General features: G+C 43.9%; 1 protein-coding gene across 2 annotated transcripts in view; it reads left to right on the top strand.

Annotated features, from left to right (window-relative positions):
- Positions 1 to 17,813, top strand: part of MIPEP (mitochondrial intermediate peptidase) — a 56,962-nt gene that overhangs the window by 14,093 nt on the left and 25,056 nt on the right. For both annotated transcript variants that reach the window (XM_079973725.1, XM_079973726.1), the window contains exons 11-14: positions 2,190 to 2,343; positions 3,881 to 3,958; positions 4,480 to 4,684; positions 6,843 to 6,952. In XM_079973725.1, the coding sequence (XP_079829851.1) occupies positions 2,190 to 2,343; positions 3,881 to 3,958; positions 4,480 to 4,684; positions 6,843 to 6,952 (547 nt within the window). The remainder of the gene's footprint in view (positions 1 to 2,189; positions 2,344 to 3,880; positions 3,959 to 4,479; positions 4,685 to 6,842; positions 6,953 to 17,813) is intronic.

Below are 17,813 nucleotides of genomic sequence, written 5' to 3'. Positions count from 1 at the left end.
ATCAAATGCTGTATGATTAAGGCCATTGGATTTCTTCCCATAACTCATCCTTTTAATCTAAAACAGGATTTCACATCAAATAAAGAACCCAGTGCCCGCTATCATTTTATCAACTTTGTTAGTACATTTGCTGTGCTTTCTCAATCCTACATTTACCTTCTTGTGAAATGTGTTATGTGGGGGGGGACCTCTTATTACAATGGTAATCCTGATGTAACATATCAAGCTTTGCCTCTAGAAACCAAGGAGTTGGAAGGAACCTGGTGTATGAAATACGTTTATATTTATCAGCAGTAAAACTGCCAGCAAACTTTGTATACTTTAGCTGTATCCTGTGTACAATTCAGGTTGCATCACAATCAGTTGTTGCTTGATTTAAAAAAAAAAAACAAATGCTTGAGATAATTCATTGAATGGTGGGGCAGGGTGGGGCAGTCTCCTTACTTTCATTTGTTTGTTTGCTGCACTTCATAGCACTTACCGGTAATTACTGTGCCTTTTTGAGTACTAGCAGCATAGAAATTTGGAGGGGGGGGCTACTGTTACAGATATTCATTGGCTCAATTTGTGGGTTATGGTGAGCCATAGTTAATGGTTTACTTTGAACTCACCTGTCTGGACTGTTTTGCTCCTCGCTGCTAGCATAAGAGTGCAAGAAGAGCCCTGTTGGATCTGACCAAAGGCCCATCTAGTAGAGCGTTCTGTTCTCATGATGGCCAGCCAGATGCCTCTGGGAAGCCCACAAGTAAAATCTGAGTGCAACAGCACTCTCTCCACTTGCGAACCTTCGCAAGTGGTACACAGAAGCATACTACCTTCAAAAGTGGAAGTGGAACATAGCCACAATGCATTTCTGTATTGCTCAAAATCCTTGAACATTTGGTTGCATTTTTCTGAAAGTTTCCCAGCTCTACAATACCCTTTTTATTTTAGGCAATCAGAACTGTACACAGTATTCCATGTGTGGTCACTTTATAGATGTGTATAACCACACTATGATATTGCCTGGCTTTTTTAAAAGTCATTTTCCTAATGTAAAATACTGTAAAGATAAAGGTAAAGGGACCCCTGACCATTAGGTCCAGTTGCAGACAACCCTGGGGTTGCGGTGCTCATCTCGCTTTACTGGCCTAGGGAGCCGGCATACAGCTTCCGGGTCATGCGGCCAGCATGACTAAGCCGCTTCTGGCGAACCAGAGCAGCACACAGAAACGCCGTTTACCTTCCCGCTGGAAGGTATCTACTTGCACTACTATTTATCTACTTGCACTTCGTGCTTTCAAACTGCTAGGTTGGCCAGGAGCAGGGACTGAGCAACAGGAGCTCACCCCGTTGCAGGGATTCGAACTGCCGACCTTCTGATTGGCAAGCCCTAGGCTCTATGGTTTAACCCACAGCACCACCCACGTCCTTGTAAAATACTGTAGCTAGGATCAAATATTGTAGCTAAACCCCAGAACACAGGAACCATTTGCCTTTATCTAGCAAAAATAAAATTGTGGTGCTACATGTGCAATCCACCTGAGCATAGCTTAGGGCTACTCAGCAGGTGGCGCTGTGGGTAAAACCTCAGTGCCTAGGGCTTGCCAATCGCATGGTCGGCGGTTCGAATCCCCGCGGCGGGGTGAGCTCCCGTCTTTCGGTCCCAGCTCCTGCCCACCTAGCAATTCAAAAGCACCCCTAAGTGCAAGTAGATAAATAGGTACCGCTTTATAGCGGGAAAGTAAACGGCGTTTCTGTGTGCTGCGCTGGTGCTGGCTCACCAGACCAGCTTCGTCACACTGGCCACATGACCCGGAAGTGTCTCTGGACAGCGCTGGCCCCCGGCCTCTTAAGTGAGATGGGCGCACAACCCCAGAGTCTGTCAAGACTGGCCCGTACGGGCAGGGGTACCTTTACCTTTACCTAGGGCTACTCAGCAGCAAAAGGAACCGGGACGAGCAAAGCAGCTGCAAGCTCATTTCTGGAATCTACATGTTTGTATTGACATGATAAGTCAAGGTTTGCCTTAGCATGCCACGTGAATGAGACCATGTTTCTGCCTAAGTGTTGAACCAAGTAGATGCCCTATTTCTAGCAAGTGTGATGTTTCAATTCATTTAATTGTGGATTGCGTGATATAAACTGTTTAAATTGGGACAATGTTGTAGTTATTCACAATTCATTTCCTTCCATTTTGTATGTTTTAGGTATAATATTGAACCCAGCCTGTATTGCCCCTTTTTCTCTCTTGGAGCGTGTATGGAAGGCCTGAACATCTTGTTCAGTAAACTCTTAGGGATCTCTCTTTATGCTGAACAGACCGTGAAGGGAGAGGTGTGGTGTGAGGATGTTCGCAAACTGGTAAGAATTCAAAGTCCTGAATTTCAGACCCCTTGTGCACAAAAACAATAAAGATAATAAGTAAATCCAGTTCACTGTTGAGCAAAGCACAAGATGCTTAGAAAGAAAGTTTTCTGAATTACACCGAAAAACACCTTGTAGGGCAGTTCATAGCTATTTGTTTTTAATTCCTGCATTATCTTTGTTAATGTTGACAATCAGTTTGTATAGCACCTTTAAATGCAAAAAGGCTTTATTTTGTGTGTACCCAAGTTGGCGCTTAAGAATATCTCTCTTGTTTCGATTTTAAAGAAAGGAGAAATATGTCAGGCTTTTAGGCCAATGGGAGGGAACAGACAGCAAAATGAAGAGGTGGATTCTGGTGGCATTATCTAGAACTTACCTAGATCAAGGAAGGGCAGCATTTCTGGGAATTTTGGGTCAGATAGTGGTAAACAATTGGACATTTGGCAATATCTGATTTCCTGGCCAGGAGGATTCTGGGCTGTTTGGGTGTGAGTTTTCAAGCTTGAACTGCCTGCAGTTCCCTTCTCCTTGGTGCCCAGTTGTGACTGAGATAAATATTTGCCCAAGGCCACTGAGGAAGGGCTCAGTTCTGGTGCTACCTCTCCCTCCTTGCATTTTACAAATATGTTTAAGGAAGCAGCTTGAAAATGGCTACAGGCAAAAATTTCGTAAAGTTGAACAAGCCAAGACCTAAGAATGAGCTGCACAAACTTCAAAAGAAAATGTGTTTGATGGCACATTGAGACTAACTTTTAATAAGCTTTTTATTGCAAAATGGCATGAGCTTTCATGGGCAACAACCAACCTCAGATTCTGAGTTGGAACAAACTTTAAAGAAGATCATGGGAAAACAAATTTGCAAAACAAATTAAATATTTACAACTTAAATTTATTTCTTAATGCTTGAACTTGTATCCTGATTTTCTTTTCTCTCTGGTATTTCCAAAATCTAAAGCATGCATGTAGGAAAATGTGTCATTAAAATCAGTACTGTGACTAAGAAAAGATTTAAAAGCAGTTTTATCAGGTCCAGGGCATGCTGGCTTTCTCACATCTTTTTATTTCCTTTTCTTAATGCTTGCTAGTTGGTCATCTTTCTCACTTATACTTCAAAGTCCAAGTAACAGCAGGAGCTGTCATTCATCAAAGATCTGTAAAGTGGATAAACTATTTCTGTCTCATCTTTCATAACTGTTTCCTATTAGATCTTTGCTCATATTGCTTAATTGTGATATATGTAGTGTGAAACAGATTTAAAACCCAAATATTGCTTTAAAAGGTATTGGTTATTTTTGTATTGCTTCATGAGTCATCCATTTGGATAAGCGGTAGAACTTGTATATTAAAACCTTTAGTAATCTTGTGAATGGGACTTGAATCACCTAGTAGTAGTTTGAATTCTACAACAAAGAGAAAAAAATTGTAAAATCATATAAAATGGTCAGATTTGGAATGTTCCCCTCATAAAGCCTATAGTAGCATCTCATTGGTTATTGGGTCTTTCACTTAGTACTTTCCTGTTTTATTTTAGGCAGTTGTCCATGAAGAAGAAGGATTATTGGGATACATCTATTGTGATTTTTTTCAAAGACCAGACAAGCCTTATCAGGTAACAATTCCCTAACATTACAAACGCTATGAGCCTTTTTTCTTCTTCTCAAAATACGATCCTGCAGCCCCCTGTGCCCCTCCAAACACATCTCTGGTCAGGAGATCTTTGTAAGGGATGTAGAAAAGGGAACTAGGGGGCTGCTAGTGGAGGGGGGATCATGGAAAATCTTCAAAGTGTTGAGTTGGTATTTCAGCTTCAAAAGCAGAATTATGCCCTGAAAGCGTGCACCCTATTTGATCCTGGTATCTCCGTGTTCAACTGAATTGCCACATTTAAAATAAACCGATAAACAAACTTATAAGCAGAATGCCAAACAATCAAGTTAAACCAAAGGACTTCACTTTGCTTAGCCACTCCATCTGTTCCGGTACGGTGCAACAGCTTGATTTCAGATGATTCTATAATTGTAAGCAGATTCTGAGACTGCTTGAAACTGTATGGATGTCTTAAATTATATTAGTATGGTGAAGTATTGATGAAAAAGAGTGTTTTTTTCTGATCTAAATATATATTTATAGGATTGCCACTTTACGATACGTGGAGGCAGACTAAAAGAAAATGGAGAATACCAGCTTCCTGTTGTTGTCCTTATGCTAAGTTTGCCCCATTCCACTAGTAGTTCACCAACATTGCTTACTCCTGGGATGATGGAGAATCTCTTCCATGAAATGGGACACGCCATGCATTCTATGCTGGGAAGGACTCGATACCAACATGTCACTGGTAAGCTTACTGGTTAAAGTTCAAACAAGTACTTCATTTTTACATGCAACCCTTTCATAGTTTGCACATGGTGTATCTGGTTGTACTTCAAGTAGAGGTTTTAGTCTTATCTTTAAGGCAGCTGAGAGCAATTTTCTTACTGGCCTTTAAAAACTACTCCAAATTATCTTCTGTATATTACATATAAGCCTTTTCCCAACTGCCCATCATACTTTGTGTGAATAAGGAGCAGAAACGAGGGTGGTACTATGCAGGAACAGACTTAATTCTTGATAGGTGGTGTAGTGAGCAGAGGCAGGGAGCAGATTTAGCCTCCATTCCAGTTGCATCCATGTCAAGGGTGATTTTGCTAGTATTAAAATAGTTCTGAATTTAATTTAATAGATCTTTAAATCTTTCAGATCAGTAGTAAGTGGTGAGCTAGGAATTTTGGTGTGTTGCAGAAGCTCCCTCCCCCAACTCTGTTGTGCTTAACCTTCCTTCAGACCCTTTTTGATTTCTCAGTTTCACTGTTACTCCCCTTCTTCCTCCTATCCTCCTTTAAATGATGTAGTTAAACTAGTTCTCATCCAGTGCAAGGGGTGGAGGAACATAAGAAGAGCTTGCTGGGTCATGTCAGTGGCCCATCTAGTCCAGCATCCTGTTCTCACAGTGGCCAACCAGGTGTTTGTCGGAAGCCTGGAAGCAGCATAAGTGCAGAATAGAACTCTGCCCACCTGCGACTCCCAGCAGCTGGTATTCGGAGGCATACTACCTCTGATAGTGGAAGCAGAACTTAGCCATCATGGCTAGTCGCCACTAAAAGCCTTGTCGTCCATTAATTTGCCCAGTCATCTTTTAAAGCCATCCAAGTTGGTGGCCACCACCACCTCCTGTAGGAGCAAATTCTATAGCTCAACTACAAGCTTCATGAAGAAGCGCTGGGAGTGAGAAATGTACATTGCATCCCCCCCCCCCAAACCTGGCACTATTCAGTAGATGTTCATGACACTCATGTTCTGCACAGCCTCCCAGACCACAATGGATCTGCTAGCTAAGGCTAAAGAAACAAAACTTCATCGCAACATGTTGTGGTTTGAGCGCTGCAAAAATGCAAGACCCCCCATCTAGTAACACTTGAGGAAAGAAGTCCAGGTTGCGTACAAAGTGGTGGGGAACCTCCAGCCCGCAGGCCTAATTAGGTTTGCCAGGTTTTGGAGGCTGGCTTGCCAAGTGGCTTTGGGCAAATCACACCCACCTTTCTTGTAGGCGCCAGTTGCAGGAAAAACCTTCATTTGAACCTCGGCTTGAATTCATGCCAAGGATGCAAAGGTTCTTCTTTTCAGCTGTGGTCTGAACATGCTGCAACTTCAAAGGAAGGTCCTTTTCATCCCCAGATTGAATTTTCCATTGCAGCTTGAGTTTTGAATCACCTTATGTTATATGATGTCACCTTACGTTACATGACTGGATCAACCAGCTGGATCTAGTTCCCTACCCCCTGCCATACAAGGAATAGAAATATACAAATATTTGTAGCTCCAGAAAGTGACAATCTATAAAAGCTTGAAGCCCACTGATCACAAAGGAGAAGAGACTAGATGTGAGGACTTAATTTTTTAATTGTAAATTGTTATTTCACCGTCAGGTGTCTTGAGTTAACACCCCCCCCCCCAAAAAAAGCTGCTCTTCAGTGACTGATACCTTGAACAATAAAGGAAAGCAAATATGGACAATAATTGTGCTAGCTCATCAGACAGATGGGATGATAATATTTGTAAATGGGATTAAATTTTTAAGCACAGTTTGATATTTTTATTGTAATTAGGTATAAAGTAACGACAATTAAGGATTTAGTGTTTAAAGTGGGGCCAGATTGGCTGTAGCCTGGTTTAAGTTTATAAAGGGTGTGAGCCATAGCTTTATAGGGTGTCTCACCCAGCTGTTCAAATATTGTATTTACTTTGTGATTTGCAGTAAAACATGTAGGATTATAATTTAGCTTTTCTGCCAGTATGTACAATAACATTACAGAAATGAAATATTTACTTAATGAATGATTTACCACAGTTCATCAAAAGTGCAGATGGAAAGTTAAGAGGAACTTTGGAGAAGACAGAAGAATTTATGTAAACTTTATGGCTACCTGCATGTTAATGCTTCTGCTTCTTTTCTATAGGGACAAGATGTTCTACAGACTTTGCTGAAGTTCCCTCTATCTTGATGGAGTATTTTGCAAATGATTATCGAGTGGTGAACCAATTTGCAAGGCACTATAAAACGGGTCAGGTAGGATAACTAAAAAGCAGGCTGATTGTAAATAACATAAGAGTTTGGGGTTGTTGGTTTTTGGGGGGGCGGGGGGGCGGGAAACATAATAGATTCAGATGTATGAAACTAGGTGGAGAAATATTTTGTCATGAGACTCATACTTCATGCCCCCCTTTTTGTATCTTCCCATAAGTAACTGAATGATAGAAACAAAATGGTTGAGACTGCCATTTTCCTTTTCCTTTTTAAAAACTTAATTTTTGAGCCTTTGGAAATAATAAGTCCTAAGTGCTGTGGGGCGTCCTCAGGCTTTTGGGCAGCCTTCCCCAACCTGGTGCCCTTCAGGCGTTTTGAACATTGGTACTGGATAGGGCTAATGGAAGCTGTGGTCTGGAACATCTGGAGGGCGGCAGGTTGGAGAAAGCCTACTCCAGTGCCTCTTCCTCCTCAAGTGGTCCATTGCCTCCCTGACCTGGAAGGATTATAAAGGTTTCCAGAAATCTGCCTGAACACATTTCAACTATGGCTGCTGTTTCCAAGGCCTAATTCCTGGCTTTGCCTCCCCTCCCCTCTGTGAGGCCCAGTGCAGAAAGGGATGCTGAGGAAAAGGGAGTGTCAGGGCTGGAGTCAGACGCAGGTTAGCACAAAAGACGCAGGGCTCCATTGTCAGTGAAGTTAACTCTTTATTCAAAGAAATGGCATACAACCCCAGGGACACTTCTTAGTAGGTTTTGCTCTATGGAGCAGTTGCCAGGACTGAAGGTCCCTGCCTTCCACACTTTCTAAGACTCCTGCTCTCTCAGATGTTTCCCAAGCAGTCTCAAACTGCGCCTGCACGCCTCTGTTCTGCTCTCCTCATTATTCTGCATGTTCTTGGAGACCAGCAGGGAGGAGAGCCTGGTGTGGCAGGAGAGGGAGACTCCCTGGTTTCTTCAGCAGCCTGTTGACTCCCCTTCTCTGCTTCAGCCTCGGAGTCTGAACTGCTCCCTGTCATAGGCTCTTCCTGCTCACTAAACCCTGTTGCCCTTCAGCATCCAGCCCCTGCACCCCATCTTCTCCCTCTGACCTTTTCTCAGCATCCCACCACCAATCTCCTGGTTCTGAGCCTTCCTCCTCTGGGATTTCTCTTGAGGGTCCCCCAGCTGGTGCCTCTCACCACATCTTTTCATTTAGCCAGTCCCTGACTGAGTTAGATTAAATTGCTATAAATTGTTGTGGTGATTCAGAGGTTTAATTTGATATCAAGCTGGATTTGAGTTTGTTGTTGTCTCTGGTAACTCCTCTGTTACATCATGGATGTTGGCTCATATTATAACTGTATGATCCATATTGTTTTATTGGTACTCTTGCAGCAGGTTTGTCATGGCCTTTGGCTAGAACAATAAAACTGTATTGAAGTCCTAAATGTGCTACACGATTCTTCAAAGAACTAAGAGCTTACAAATCTGTCAAACAGCAGTGGGAATTCAGGATATTCAGTGTTTAACAAGGAGCTGCCATCACTTAGAAGAATCAGTAACACGCAATTCCTTGGTGATAGAAAGTTGTGGTTGGGATGGTTGCTCCCAGTGCATTTCAATGAATTTATTTGTTTAATTTTATTTTGCAGAGTTGAAAATATCATGGGCACCTCAACATTTAATACTGACTTTTAAAAGATGCTTTTGTTTCTTTTTAGTCAGCTCTGTTGTCTAGCCTTGTGGAACTGATTTATAGAATGATGTGGGCTTAAGGGAGAAAATACATTTAAGAAAGATACTTACAATGCAATCCTAAGAACGCTTTCTTGGAAGTAAGTCCCACTAATCCAGTGGGATTTACTTTCTGGTAAGTGTGCCTCAGATTGCAGCCTTAAGGGTATAATATACTACTTCTATTTTCCAGATACTTTACAAACCTTGTCTCCTTTTAGCTCACAAATTTGGAGCCAGGCACTGTGCGCCCCATTCCTTAAATATTCCTGGCCTGTTTTGTGATGGAGGCCGTTTGGCATAGAATCATTGTGTACCAGGAAGTAATAGTCAGCTTTAATTCATCCTTGCAGACAGGATAAAATGTAATGTGGGATTAGGACTTGAGCCTAAACGACTGTTTTGCTGTCATGTTTCTGAATGTGCATTTCTTTCACCTTTCTGAATAGCTTAAAAATTATTTTTGACTCAGCTGTCTATTTTTCTTTTTTAAAGGGTGATTGGTTTTAAAGGGTGTGATAACAAATGCTTTATTTCTTGTAATTTTGAATACAAATATGAGCAATCAGAGTTTGAGAGCAGACCTGTTGTTTGCTATGTTAATAACTGGTTTTGACCTTTTTTGTCTGGAGGAACCTTCTTTTCGTGTGCTTAGAAGTGGGACCAGATTCTACTCACTTTCCTCGCCATATTTGATTCTCTCAGAGAACTGTTGCTTTGACTTGGCATTCTTAATTATATCAGCTTTAGTAAAATGTAAGCAAAAAGCTTTCACCAAGCATTTTTTGTTATAGAACAAAAAACTGAGGCTAGGTTTTAACCAGAAACGTCTGGTGCCTTTTGAACATTCACTGATTTAGTGGAATCTAGACAGCATCTTAAAAAGCAGAGACATCACCTTGCCAACAAAGGTCCGTATAGCTAAAGCTATGGTTTTCCCAGTAGTGATGTATGGAAGTGAGAGCTGGACAATAAAGAAGGCTGATCACCGAAGAATTGATGCTTTTGAATTATGGTGTTGGAGGAGACTCTTGAGAGTCCCATGGACTGCAAGAAGATCAAACCTCTCCATTCTTAAGGAAATCAGCCCTGAGTGCTCACTGGAAGGACAGATCGTGAAGCTGAGGCCCCAATACTTTGGCCACCTCATGAGAAGAGAAAAGACCCTGGAAAAGACCCTGATGTTGGGAAAGTTGGAGGGCACAAGGAGAAGGGGATGACAGAGGATGAGATGGTTGGACAGTGTTCTCGAAGCTACCAGCATGAGTTCGATCAAACTGCGGGAAGCAGTGGAAGACAGGAGTATCTGGCGTGCTCTGGTCCACGGGGTCGTGAAGAGTCGGACACAACTAAATGGCTAAACAACAACAACTAATATCATTAAAATATGTTTTCTCAGTTACTTTCTTTGTGAGAAAGGAAGAGAAAATGAAGAGGGAATGGGATGGATAGGCAGGGGTGTGGGTGGGTGGGTGTAAGCCAGAGAGAAAGTGATTGACTGATTGATTATGTTAGGTGCTGATGACCTAAAAATCATCATGACCTCACATCTCCATCCAGCTCTGTTTGTTTGTTTGTTTGTTTCTCCCTCTCCCTCTCCCCTCTCTCTCTCTCTCTCTCTCTCTCACACACACACACACACACAATTCCTAACTGAATCTCAGGAAAAGACATAGAAATAGCCACTCATCTTCCTCTCCTCTCTTTATCCCCTCTGCACTCTTTGTAGTCTCTATCAAATAGCCTTCTCCTACCCACCAGCGACTGGCAGTGTTTTGAAGTCCCATGACTTCTGTGGCCCTGTCCCCCCTTCATTGGCCATTCCCATTCCTCCCCTTCCCTTTCATTTTCCAGCCAATTCTCAAGAGACTGTGGCTATAAAGTAAGGTTAGTCTGGGATGATTGGGAAGAGATAGCCCCTTTAGGTTTTTTGTTGTTTTGAAAAAGAACTTTTGTACTTCTGCTTATCTCAAGGTTCCCCTGAGCATGCTGATAACTCCCTTTGTTCTTCAGTAGCCCTGTTTTGGCTACAGTCATGTTGGCATTTGCCATCTGAGCTGTCGGTTAGAAATAGTGATATGCTGTCACAGGTTGACATTTTTAAAGAATTATAAAAGGTTGCTGAGGCAGGAGTACCCTTTGCAGAAACCATGTGGATTAATTCTCAGCAAGGGTTTAATAATGCTAGCTTTAATAATCCATTTACCTGAGGCAGAAGAATGGCTACCCTGGGCTAGCCTTTGTGGTGCACTGGACTGCAGCTCCCATTGGCCTCAGCCAGCATGGTCAGTGGTCAGGGATAATGGGAGTTGTAGTTCAGCAACACCAGGAGTGCACCACATTGACTACCTCTGGGCTAGCAGGCCATAGGTTCCAGATACTATCTTTTTTAAAAAATAAAATAGTGTCCAGTTGGTTGCCCTGCAATAATTTGGCAAGATGGCTAATTTTAATAAGTTGCATTTTGTAAAAAACAAACAGAAGTTCAGCAAGTTCACATTTCAATGATTTAAGGACAGTTAGGTGAAAGTTATCTGGTCCCAGGGACATATTACTGTATTTTTCGCTCTATAACACCCACCTGACCATAACATGCACGTAGTTTTTAGAGGAGGAAAACAAGAAAAAAATATTCTAAATGAAACAGTGGATGTATGATTTTTGTGGTTCATGCTGTGGCCACAGACGTGATCTGACTGTGAGTTTGGGGTAGCCCAATGCAAAAATCCTGAGGATCCATGTGGATCCATGCTTTGTAACCACGTTTTTGCGCCATTGCAGCCCCATGAAACAGTGGGTGCGTGTGTGTTTTTTGGTGCAGGCTGTAGCCATGGATATGCTATGTGATCTGATGGTGAACTTGGGGTGATCCAGTGCAAAAATCCTGAGGATCCATGTGGATCCGTGCTTTGTAACCACGTTTTAAGTGGGGAGGGAAGGGAAAGCATTCAAGGGACAAGGAGCACGTGTGGGGTGTGTGGAGAAGGATGCTGCTAATAATGCAGAAGAGGGGTTTAAGGGGAGAAGGAACACACGTGGGGTGTGTGGAGAAGGATGCTGCTAATGATGCAGAAGAGGGGTTTAAGGGTAGAAGGAGCTCGCATGGGGTGTGTGGAAAAGGAGCTTTTCGGCGAGCTGAGCGGGGAGGGGGGAGGGAAAGAGCACTGTTGCTTTAAAGGAGCCAACCGGACAGCAGCCACTTACAGCAGTGTAAGCAGCTCCTTTCCTCTCCCGCTTTGCTGCTTTACGCAGCTAATGGCGAATCCCCTGCAACCCAAGTCCTGCTCAGCGGATCACCTGAGACGCTGGGAGAATCGTAATTTCCCCCTCTCCCTCATCCCATGCCCTCCTATCCCCAGCAGCCTTTTTAAAAACGTTTTTACTGGTTTTCACTGCGCTCGTGGCTCAGAGCCCTCCTGTGCCCTGCCGTCCCTCTGCAGCCTCATTGCTCCGTTTAGAGAGCGCACGGACCTTTGCTAGCTGAGGCTGCAGCAGCTGTTGCTGGCTACGCGGCACTTTTTCCAGCTCGCTATGGCTCCCGTCTGTCCCTCCTCGCGTGTAAGCGGCTGCTGCCCGCTTTGCTGCCATGGCTCTCCTTCCCTCCCTCCTCCTCCCCTCCTCCCCCTCCTCCCCCTCCTCCTGGCTGTAAAGCAATCAAAGCTAGAGCCATGGCTCCGGTCGAGTGCATTCACTCCATAACACGCACAGGCATTTTCCCTTACTTTCTAGGAGCAAAAAAGTGTGTGTTTTGGAGCGAAAATTACGGTAATTTGTAATTTGCCAGCTACGAATTTGACTCTTACCTTTGTATATTCTGGTCATGCCGAAAGCAGAGGTTTCCACACACACACACACACACACACCTCTCCATCCATGCAAGGAAAAGTTTGAAGACACATTCCAGGCAGGCAGGAACAGTCTACAAGAGTGTAGAGCAAGCCTAGTGAGGGCTGAGGCCTAAGAAAGAGGTATGCCTCAAGTAGAGTCTTGAGGGCTGGATGAAGAAGCCTAGAGAGCCACATTTGAGCCTGGGCCTGGGACTCCCCACCCCTGCTGCAGAGGGGAAATATGTGTGGTGCTGCCTTGTTCTGTTACCTGCAGTGGTGCTTTAACTGCGCCAGGAGGGATGCTTTCACCCCTCTACTATCCCAGAGAGGTGAATGGTTAGTGGTGTTTCTCATTCCCTGACAACAAAGGGCTTCCTGCTCTATGCTTCACTGAGCTGCAAACCTGGATTTCCATTTCAGCGAGGATTTGTGGGATTGTGGTTTACCAAAATACCAATTAGCAGGGTTCTGCTATTTTGTTCTGTTTAAAACAGGATACCACTTGACAGCTCTGAGGCTCAGTTTCTGTTTGATGTGATTTGAAACAGCCAAAGTATAAAACTGCAAAAAAAGTAAAGTTATACTAGAAGAGCCAATTTGGCTGTAAGTGTGTTAAAAATTAGAGCCCTATAAAATAAAACCATTCCCTCCTGCCAAGTTTTTAAATGTTTATATTTTGTACCGTAGACTTCTTTTTTTAAAAAACAACAACCCAACAACTATGAGTATATTGAATGTGTAAATGGGGACTCTTTCTCAGGTGTTTAGTGACCGTGATGGGTCATGACTGGGAAGAAGGAAGTTTTGTTCAGGAATGGGGAACCTGTATCCTTATAGAGGTCACAGTATTACAACTCCCAGCATCCTTGTCCAGTAGCCATGATGCCTGGGACTGATGCAAGTTGTAGTCCACTAACATCTGGGTAGGGTCTGTGATAGGAATTTTATGGTCTTAGATATATGGTAATGTTCATAACCGCACATACATAGATCAGCACAGGAAGACCAACCTGGAACCATTTTGATTCCTAAACTGGCCAAATGTTTTCTCTGCAAGGTCAAAATGGAAAAGCCTCCCCATTGTCTCTTCCTTCACAAAACCTGTCTTAAGGGTATGTCTGTGTTTGAATAAGGGTGTGAGCCTTATCATTACAAAAGACTGGCCAGGCTCCTCAGGCAATCCAATCAAGTAACCTGCCAGACAGGAAATAATCAAGGACAAGAGAAAAACAATATTGAAATTTCTGTTTTAAGACCACCTTTTCTGTGATGTATCTGAGGGGTGGTCTTAGGTTACACCCCTCCTGTGGTGTATGTATGATGTTTCTGGGGGGTGGTCTTGATCTACAGGATGGGAATTTCAAAAGTCTTTATAAGCCCTTGTACAGCATTTTTGTGGGTCCTCCTCCTTTCCCGCATGTGAGGGGAGCACCCTGTTGCAACAGATCAATAAAGATCAGGCTCACTAGCTGCATTGCTTCTCAATATTCTCTGGTTGGCCTCTGTTATTTTCTCCTACCAATAGGGAACCTATGTAAGGACTCTATATGGGCTCTTGGATACCCCATAAGGGAAAAGGGCGTATTTTTATTTACAACAGGTCACAGGTTCATCATCCCTGGTTTAGAACATAAGAAGAGCCTTGCCGAGTCAGACTATAGACCCACCAAGCTAACACTGGGTTTCCAGCAGTGGCCAGCAGATTTATTCATTTAATTAAATGGTTCCTTTTGTAAGCTTTTCTTAGTGTGGCACACAAAGGGTGGGATTCAGCATTGCACTGTTGGGAACATTCAGTCTGTGCAGGCATTTCCGTTTGCCGGATGGAACACTCTGCCCTCGGCTCCCCTCATGTTCTGGGGATTCTCCCACCCCCCGTGAGCCAATTTCAGGGGGAGAGGGGAAAACCCTGTTGTGCAAGTGGAAGTCCTTGCTCAGGACTTCCGTTGATTGGGCTTCTTAGATGAATCCCACCTACAGTTTTTCCCCAGCAGAGGGAAGTAGAAGAAATGGCCTGGGAGGCAGGCAATGGCAGGAGTCCCCACACACCCTCAGCTTAGGCCTTCAGAGGTGGCTGCTTCGCTCAGCCTAAAGGTGGGCTTTCTGGACTATCGCTTGCCCCTCTCACTATCACATTAAATTTTCCTTCCTTCCAGAATAGGCAGAACCACTCATCCACAGCTTCTGCTCATCTTGTGTTATGCAGATGTGGTCTAGGGGGAATCCTGGGATGAGCTGATGCAGTGTTCTTTGAGCCTCTTATCTCTCCCCCCCACCCACCTTTAAGCATTAGATGCCACCTGGGATACAGCTTTGGAGCTCAGAGGAGTAAAGGATTAACTGGCAAAGTAGCAATTATCAGCTTCAGAGAGTTACGTTATATTTTCAGTTTAACATTTCTTTCATTATTAAGAAGAGGAAAGCCTTGGGTCCACCTGTCTTGCTTTTATCTGCAATGGTGCTGATTAGGCCTGTGTGTGGTCTAACATTTACGTCTCTGTTATATGTTTATGTTTGTATTCTTTACCGGTGTTTTTTTGGGTGGGAGGGAGTGGGGAAAGAGATCTGCTTTTTTCTCGTTTAGAAATCATTCTAATCAAGGGGTCCATGTCTGGGGGCTAAGTCCCAGAATAGCAGTTGTACTACAGTGTGGAATAATTGTCTGCTGTTTAAATGGTGCAATTGAAATTACAGCTTTGCACACTGGATATTCTTAAGTTTTCAAAACTATACTGCTATTTTCTGGATGGGAAAATTATAGATCTTGTGTGGTTAACTACTATGGGAAGCATTTCAGTTTAGGAGCATTTCTTGCCCATTTTCACTTCCATCTAATTTGCTGATAATGTTTTTATTGGTTCTCAATAACTTTGATGCAGCTGCTTTTGTTCTACTTACATGAGTAGTTTTTCTAGATGTCATAATTAGTACAGAACCTGACCATGTTGCTATTTTGTAATAGCAACAATTCTTTGATAGAACAATTCTTAAACACTTCAACTGTAAAGCTTCAGGCATGATTGAAGAGCTGTTTGTAAATGCCAGACATCTGTATTCCATTTTTGAAGCTACAGAGGCTCTTTAACAAGTTGAAGGATTTGGTCACACTGACATTCAGGGCACAAGTATAAATTAGTAAGAAGCATTCCGTGTTCAGTCTTCGCACTTCGCTCTATATTGTGTAGAAAAACTTAATCTGTTCCTTCATGTTGTTAGGGCCAGGTAAACACATATCAGGATGATCCCAGGAGATAGGCTATATTATAGAGGAGAGGGGAAAACTGGACAAAAAGATATACAGTGTTGTTAGTAGCATATAGTTTTGTCTTCAGACTTCTAATTTATTTTATTCTTGCTCCATTTTTTTTAATGTGAGAAGCTATATCAAATGAAGCATCTTTCTTCTTGCCTTTCTCCTCATAGCTAACAGTAGATACTTTCTCCTATCATAAACCGGAGTGTTTGTTTGCCTGGAATAGTTTACCTGTCTGTGTTTCTTGATGTGGTATAGATTTGTAACAAGAAGAGAACTGATTCTTCTGCAGGGCCGGGGCGGGAGAGTGCTAGAGTTCTGTCTAGTCAAGTTGAGTGGGATCAATTCCAATCTGTTACCTCCGAGGATGTGGACAGGCTGCTTGGACGAGTGAAGCCAACCACCTGTCTCCTGGATCCTTGCCCATCCTGGCTTATAAAAGCTAGCCGGGAAGGACTGGGCGATGGGCTTCGTGGGGTGGTGAATGCTTCCCTCCGTGAGGGAGCCTTCCCAGACCCACTGAAAGAGGCGGTTATTAAACCGCTTCTTAAAAAACCATCTTTAGATGCGGCCACGATGGCCAACTATCGCCCAGTCTCAAATCTTCCATTCTTGGGCAAGGTGATTGAGCAAGTGGTTGCCGAACAACTCCAGGCACGCCTGGAAGAAGCGGACCATTTGGATCCCTTCCAGTTGGGATTCAGGCCTCATCATGGGACTGAAACTGCCTTGGTCGCACTGGTTGATGATCTCCGGCGGGCTAGGGACAAAGGTGAGAGCTGTTTCCTAGTTCTGCTGGATCTCTCAGCGGCGTTTGATACCATCGACCATAACATCCTTCTGGACCGTCTTGAGGGGCTGGGAGCTAGGGGCACTGTCATACAGTGGTTCCGCTCCTTCCTCCTGGGCCGTGTTCAGAAAGTGGTGGTGGGGGATGAGTGTTCAGACCCCTGGGCTCTCACTTGTGGGGTGCCTCAGGGTTCTGTCCTCTCCCCCATGCTTTTCAACATTTACATGCAGCCGCTGGGAGAGATCATCAGGAGGTTTGGGCTGGGTTTCATCAGTATGCGGATGATACCCAGCTCTACCTCTCTTTTAAATCAGAACCAGTGAAGGCGGTGAAGGTCCTGTGTGAGTGTCTGGAGGCGGTTGGAGGATGGATGGCGGCTAACAGATTGAGGTTGAATCCTGACAAGACAGAAGTACTGTTTTTGGGGGACAGGAGGCCGGCAGGTGTGGAGGATTCCCTGGTCCTGAATGGGCTAACTGTGCCCCTGAAGGACCAGGTAGACAGCCTGGGAGTCATTTTGGACTCACAGCTGTCCATGGAGGCACAGGTCAAATGTGTGTCCAGGGCAGCTGTTTACCAGCTCCATCCGGTACGTAGGCTGAGACCCTGTCTGCCTGCGGACTGTCTCGCCAGAGTGGTGCATGCTCTGGTTATCTCCCGCTTGGACTACTGCAATGCACTCTACGTGGGGCTACCTTTGAAGGTGACTAATTCAGAATGCAGCAGCTAGACTGGTGACTGGGGGCGGCTGCCGAGACCATATAACACCGGTCTTGAAAGACCTACATTGGCTCCCAGTACGTTTCCGAGCACAATTCAAAGTGTTGGTGCTGACCTTTAAAGCCCTAAACGGCCTCGGTCCAGTATACCTGAAGGAGCGTCTCCACCCCCATCATTCTGCCCGAACGCTGAGGTCCAGCGCCGAGGGCCTTCTGGCGGTTCCCTCATTGCGAGAAGCAAAGCTACAGGGGACCAGGCAGAGGGCCTTCTCGGTAGTGGCACCCGCCCTGTGGAACGCCCTTCCAGCAGATGTCAAAGCGATAAACAACTACCTGACATTCAGAAGACATCTTAAGGCAGCCCTGTTCAGGTAAGTTTTTAACGTGTGATTTTACTGTATTTTTGGTTTCTATGGAAGCCGCCCAGAGTGGCTGGGGAGGCCCAGCCAGATGGGCGGGGTATAAATAATAAATTATTATTATTATTATTATTATTATTATTATTATTATTATCATTATTATCATTATTATCATTATTATCATTATTATTATTCCCTGGCTGGCATACAATACATCCACATGATGGGTTGTGTCTTACG

This window comes from Podarcis cretensis (assembly GCF_951804945.1).
Source record: "Podarcis cretensis genome assembly, chromosome: 4".
In the NCBI taxonomy this organism is placed as follows: domain Eukaryota; kingdom Metazoa; phylum Chordata; class Lepidosauria; order Squamata; family Lacertidae; genus Podarcis; species Podarcis cretensis.
This window is presented reverse-complemented; position numbering and strand designations above follow the sequence as displayed.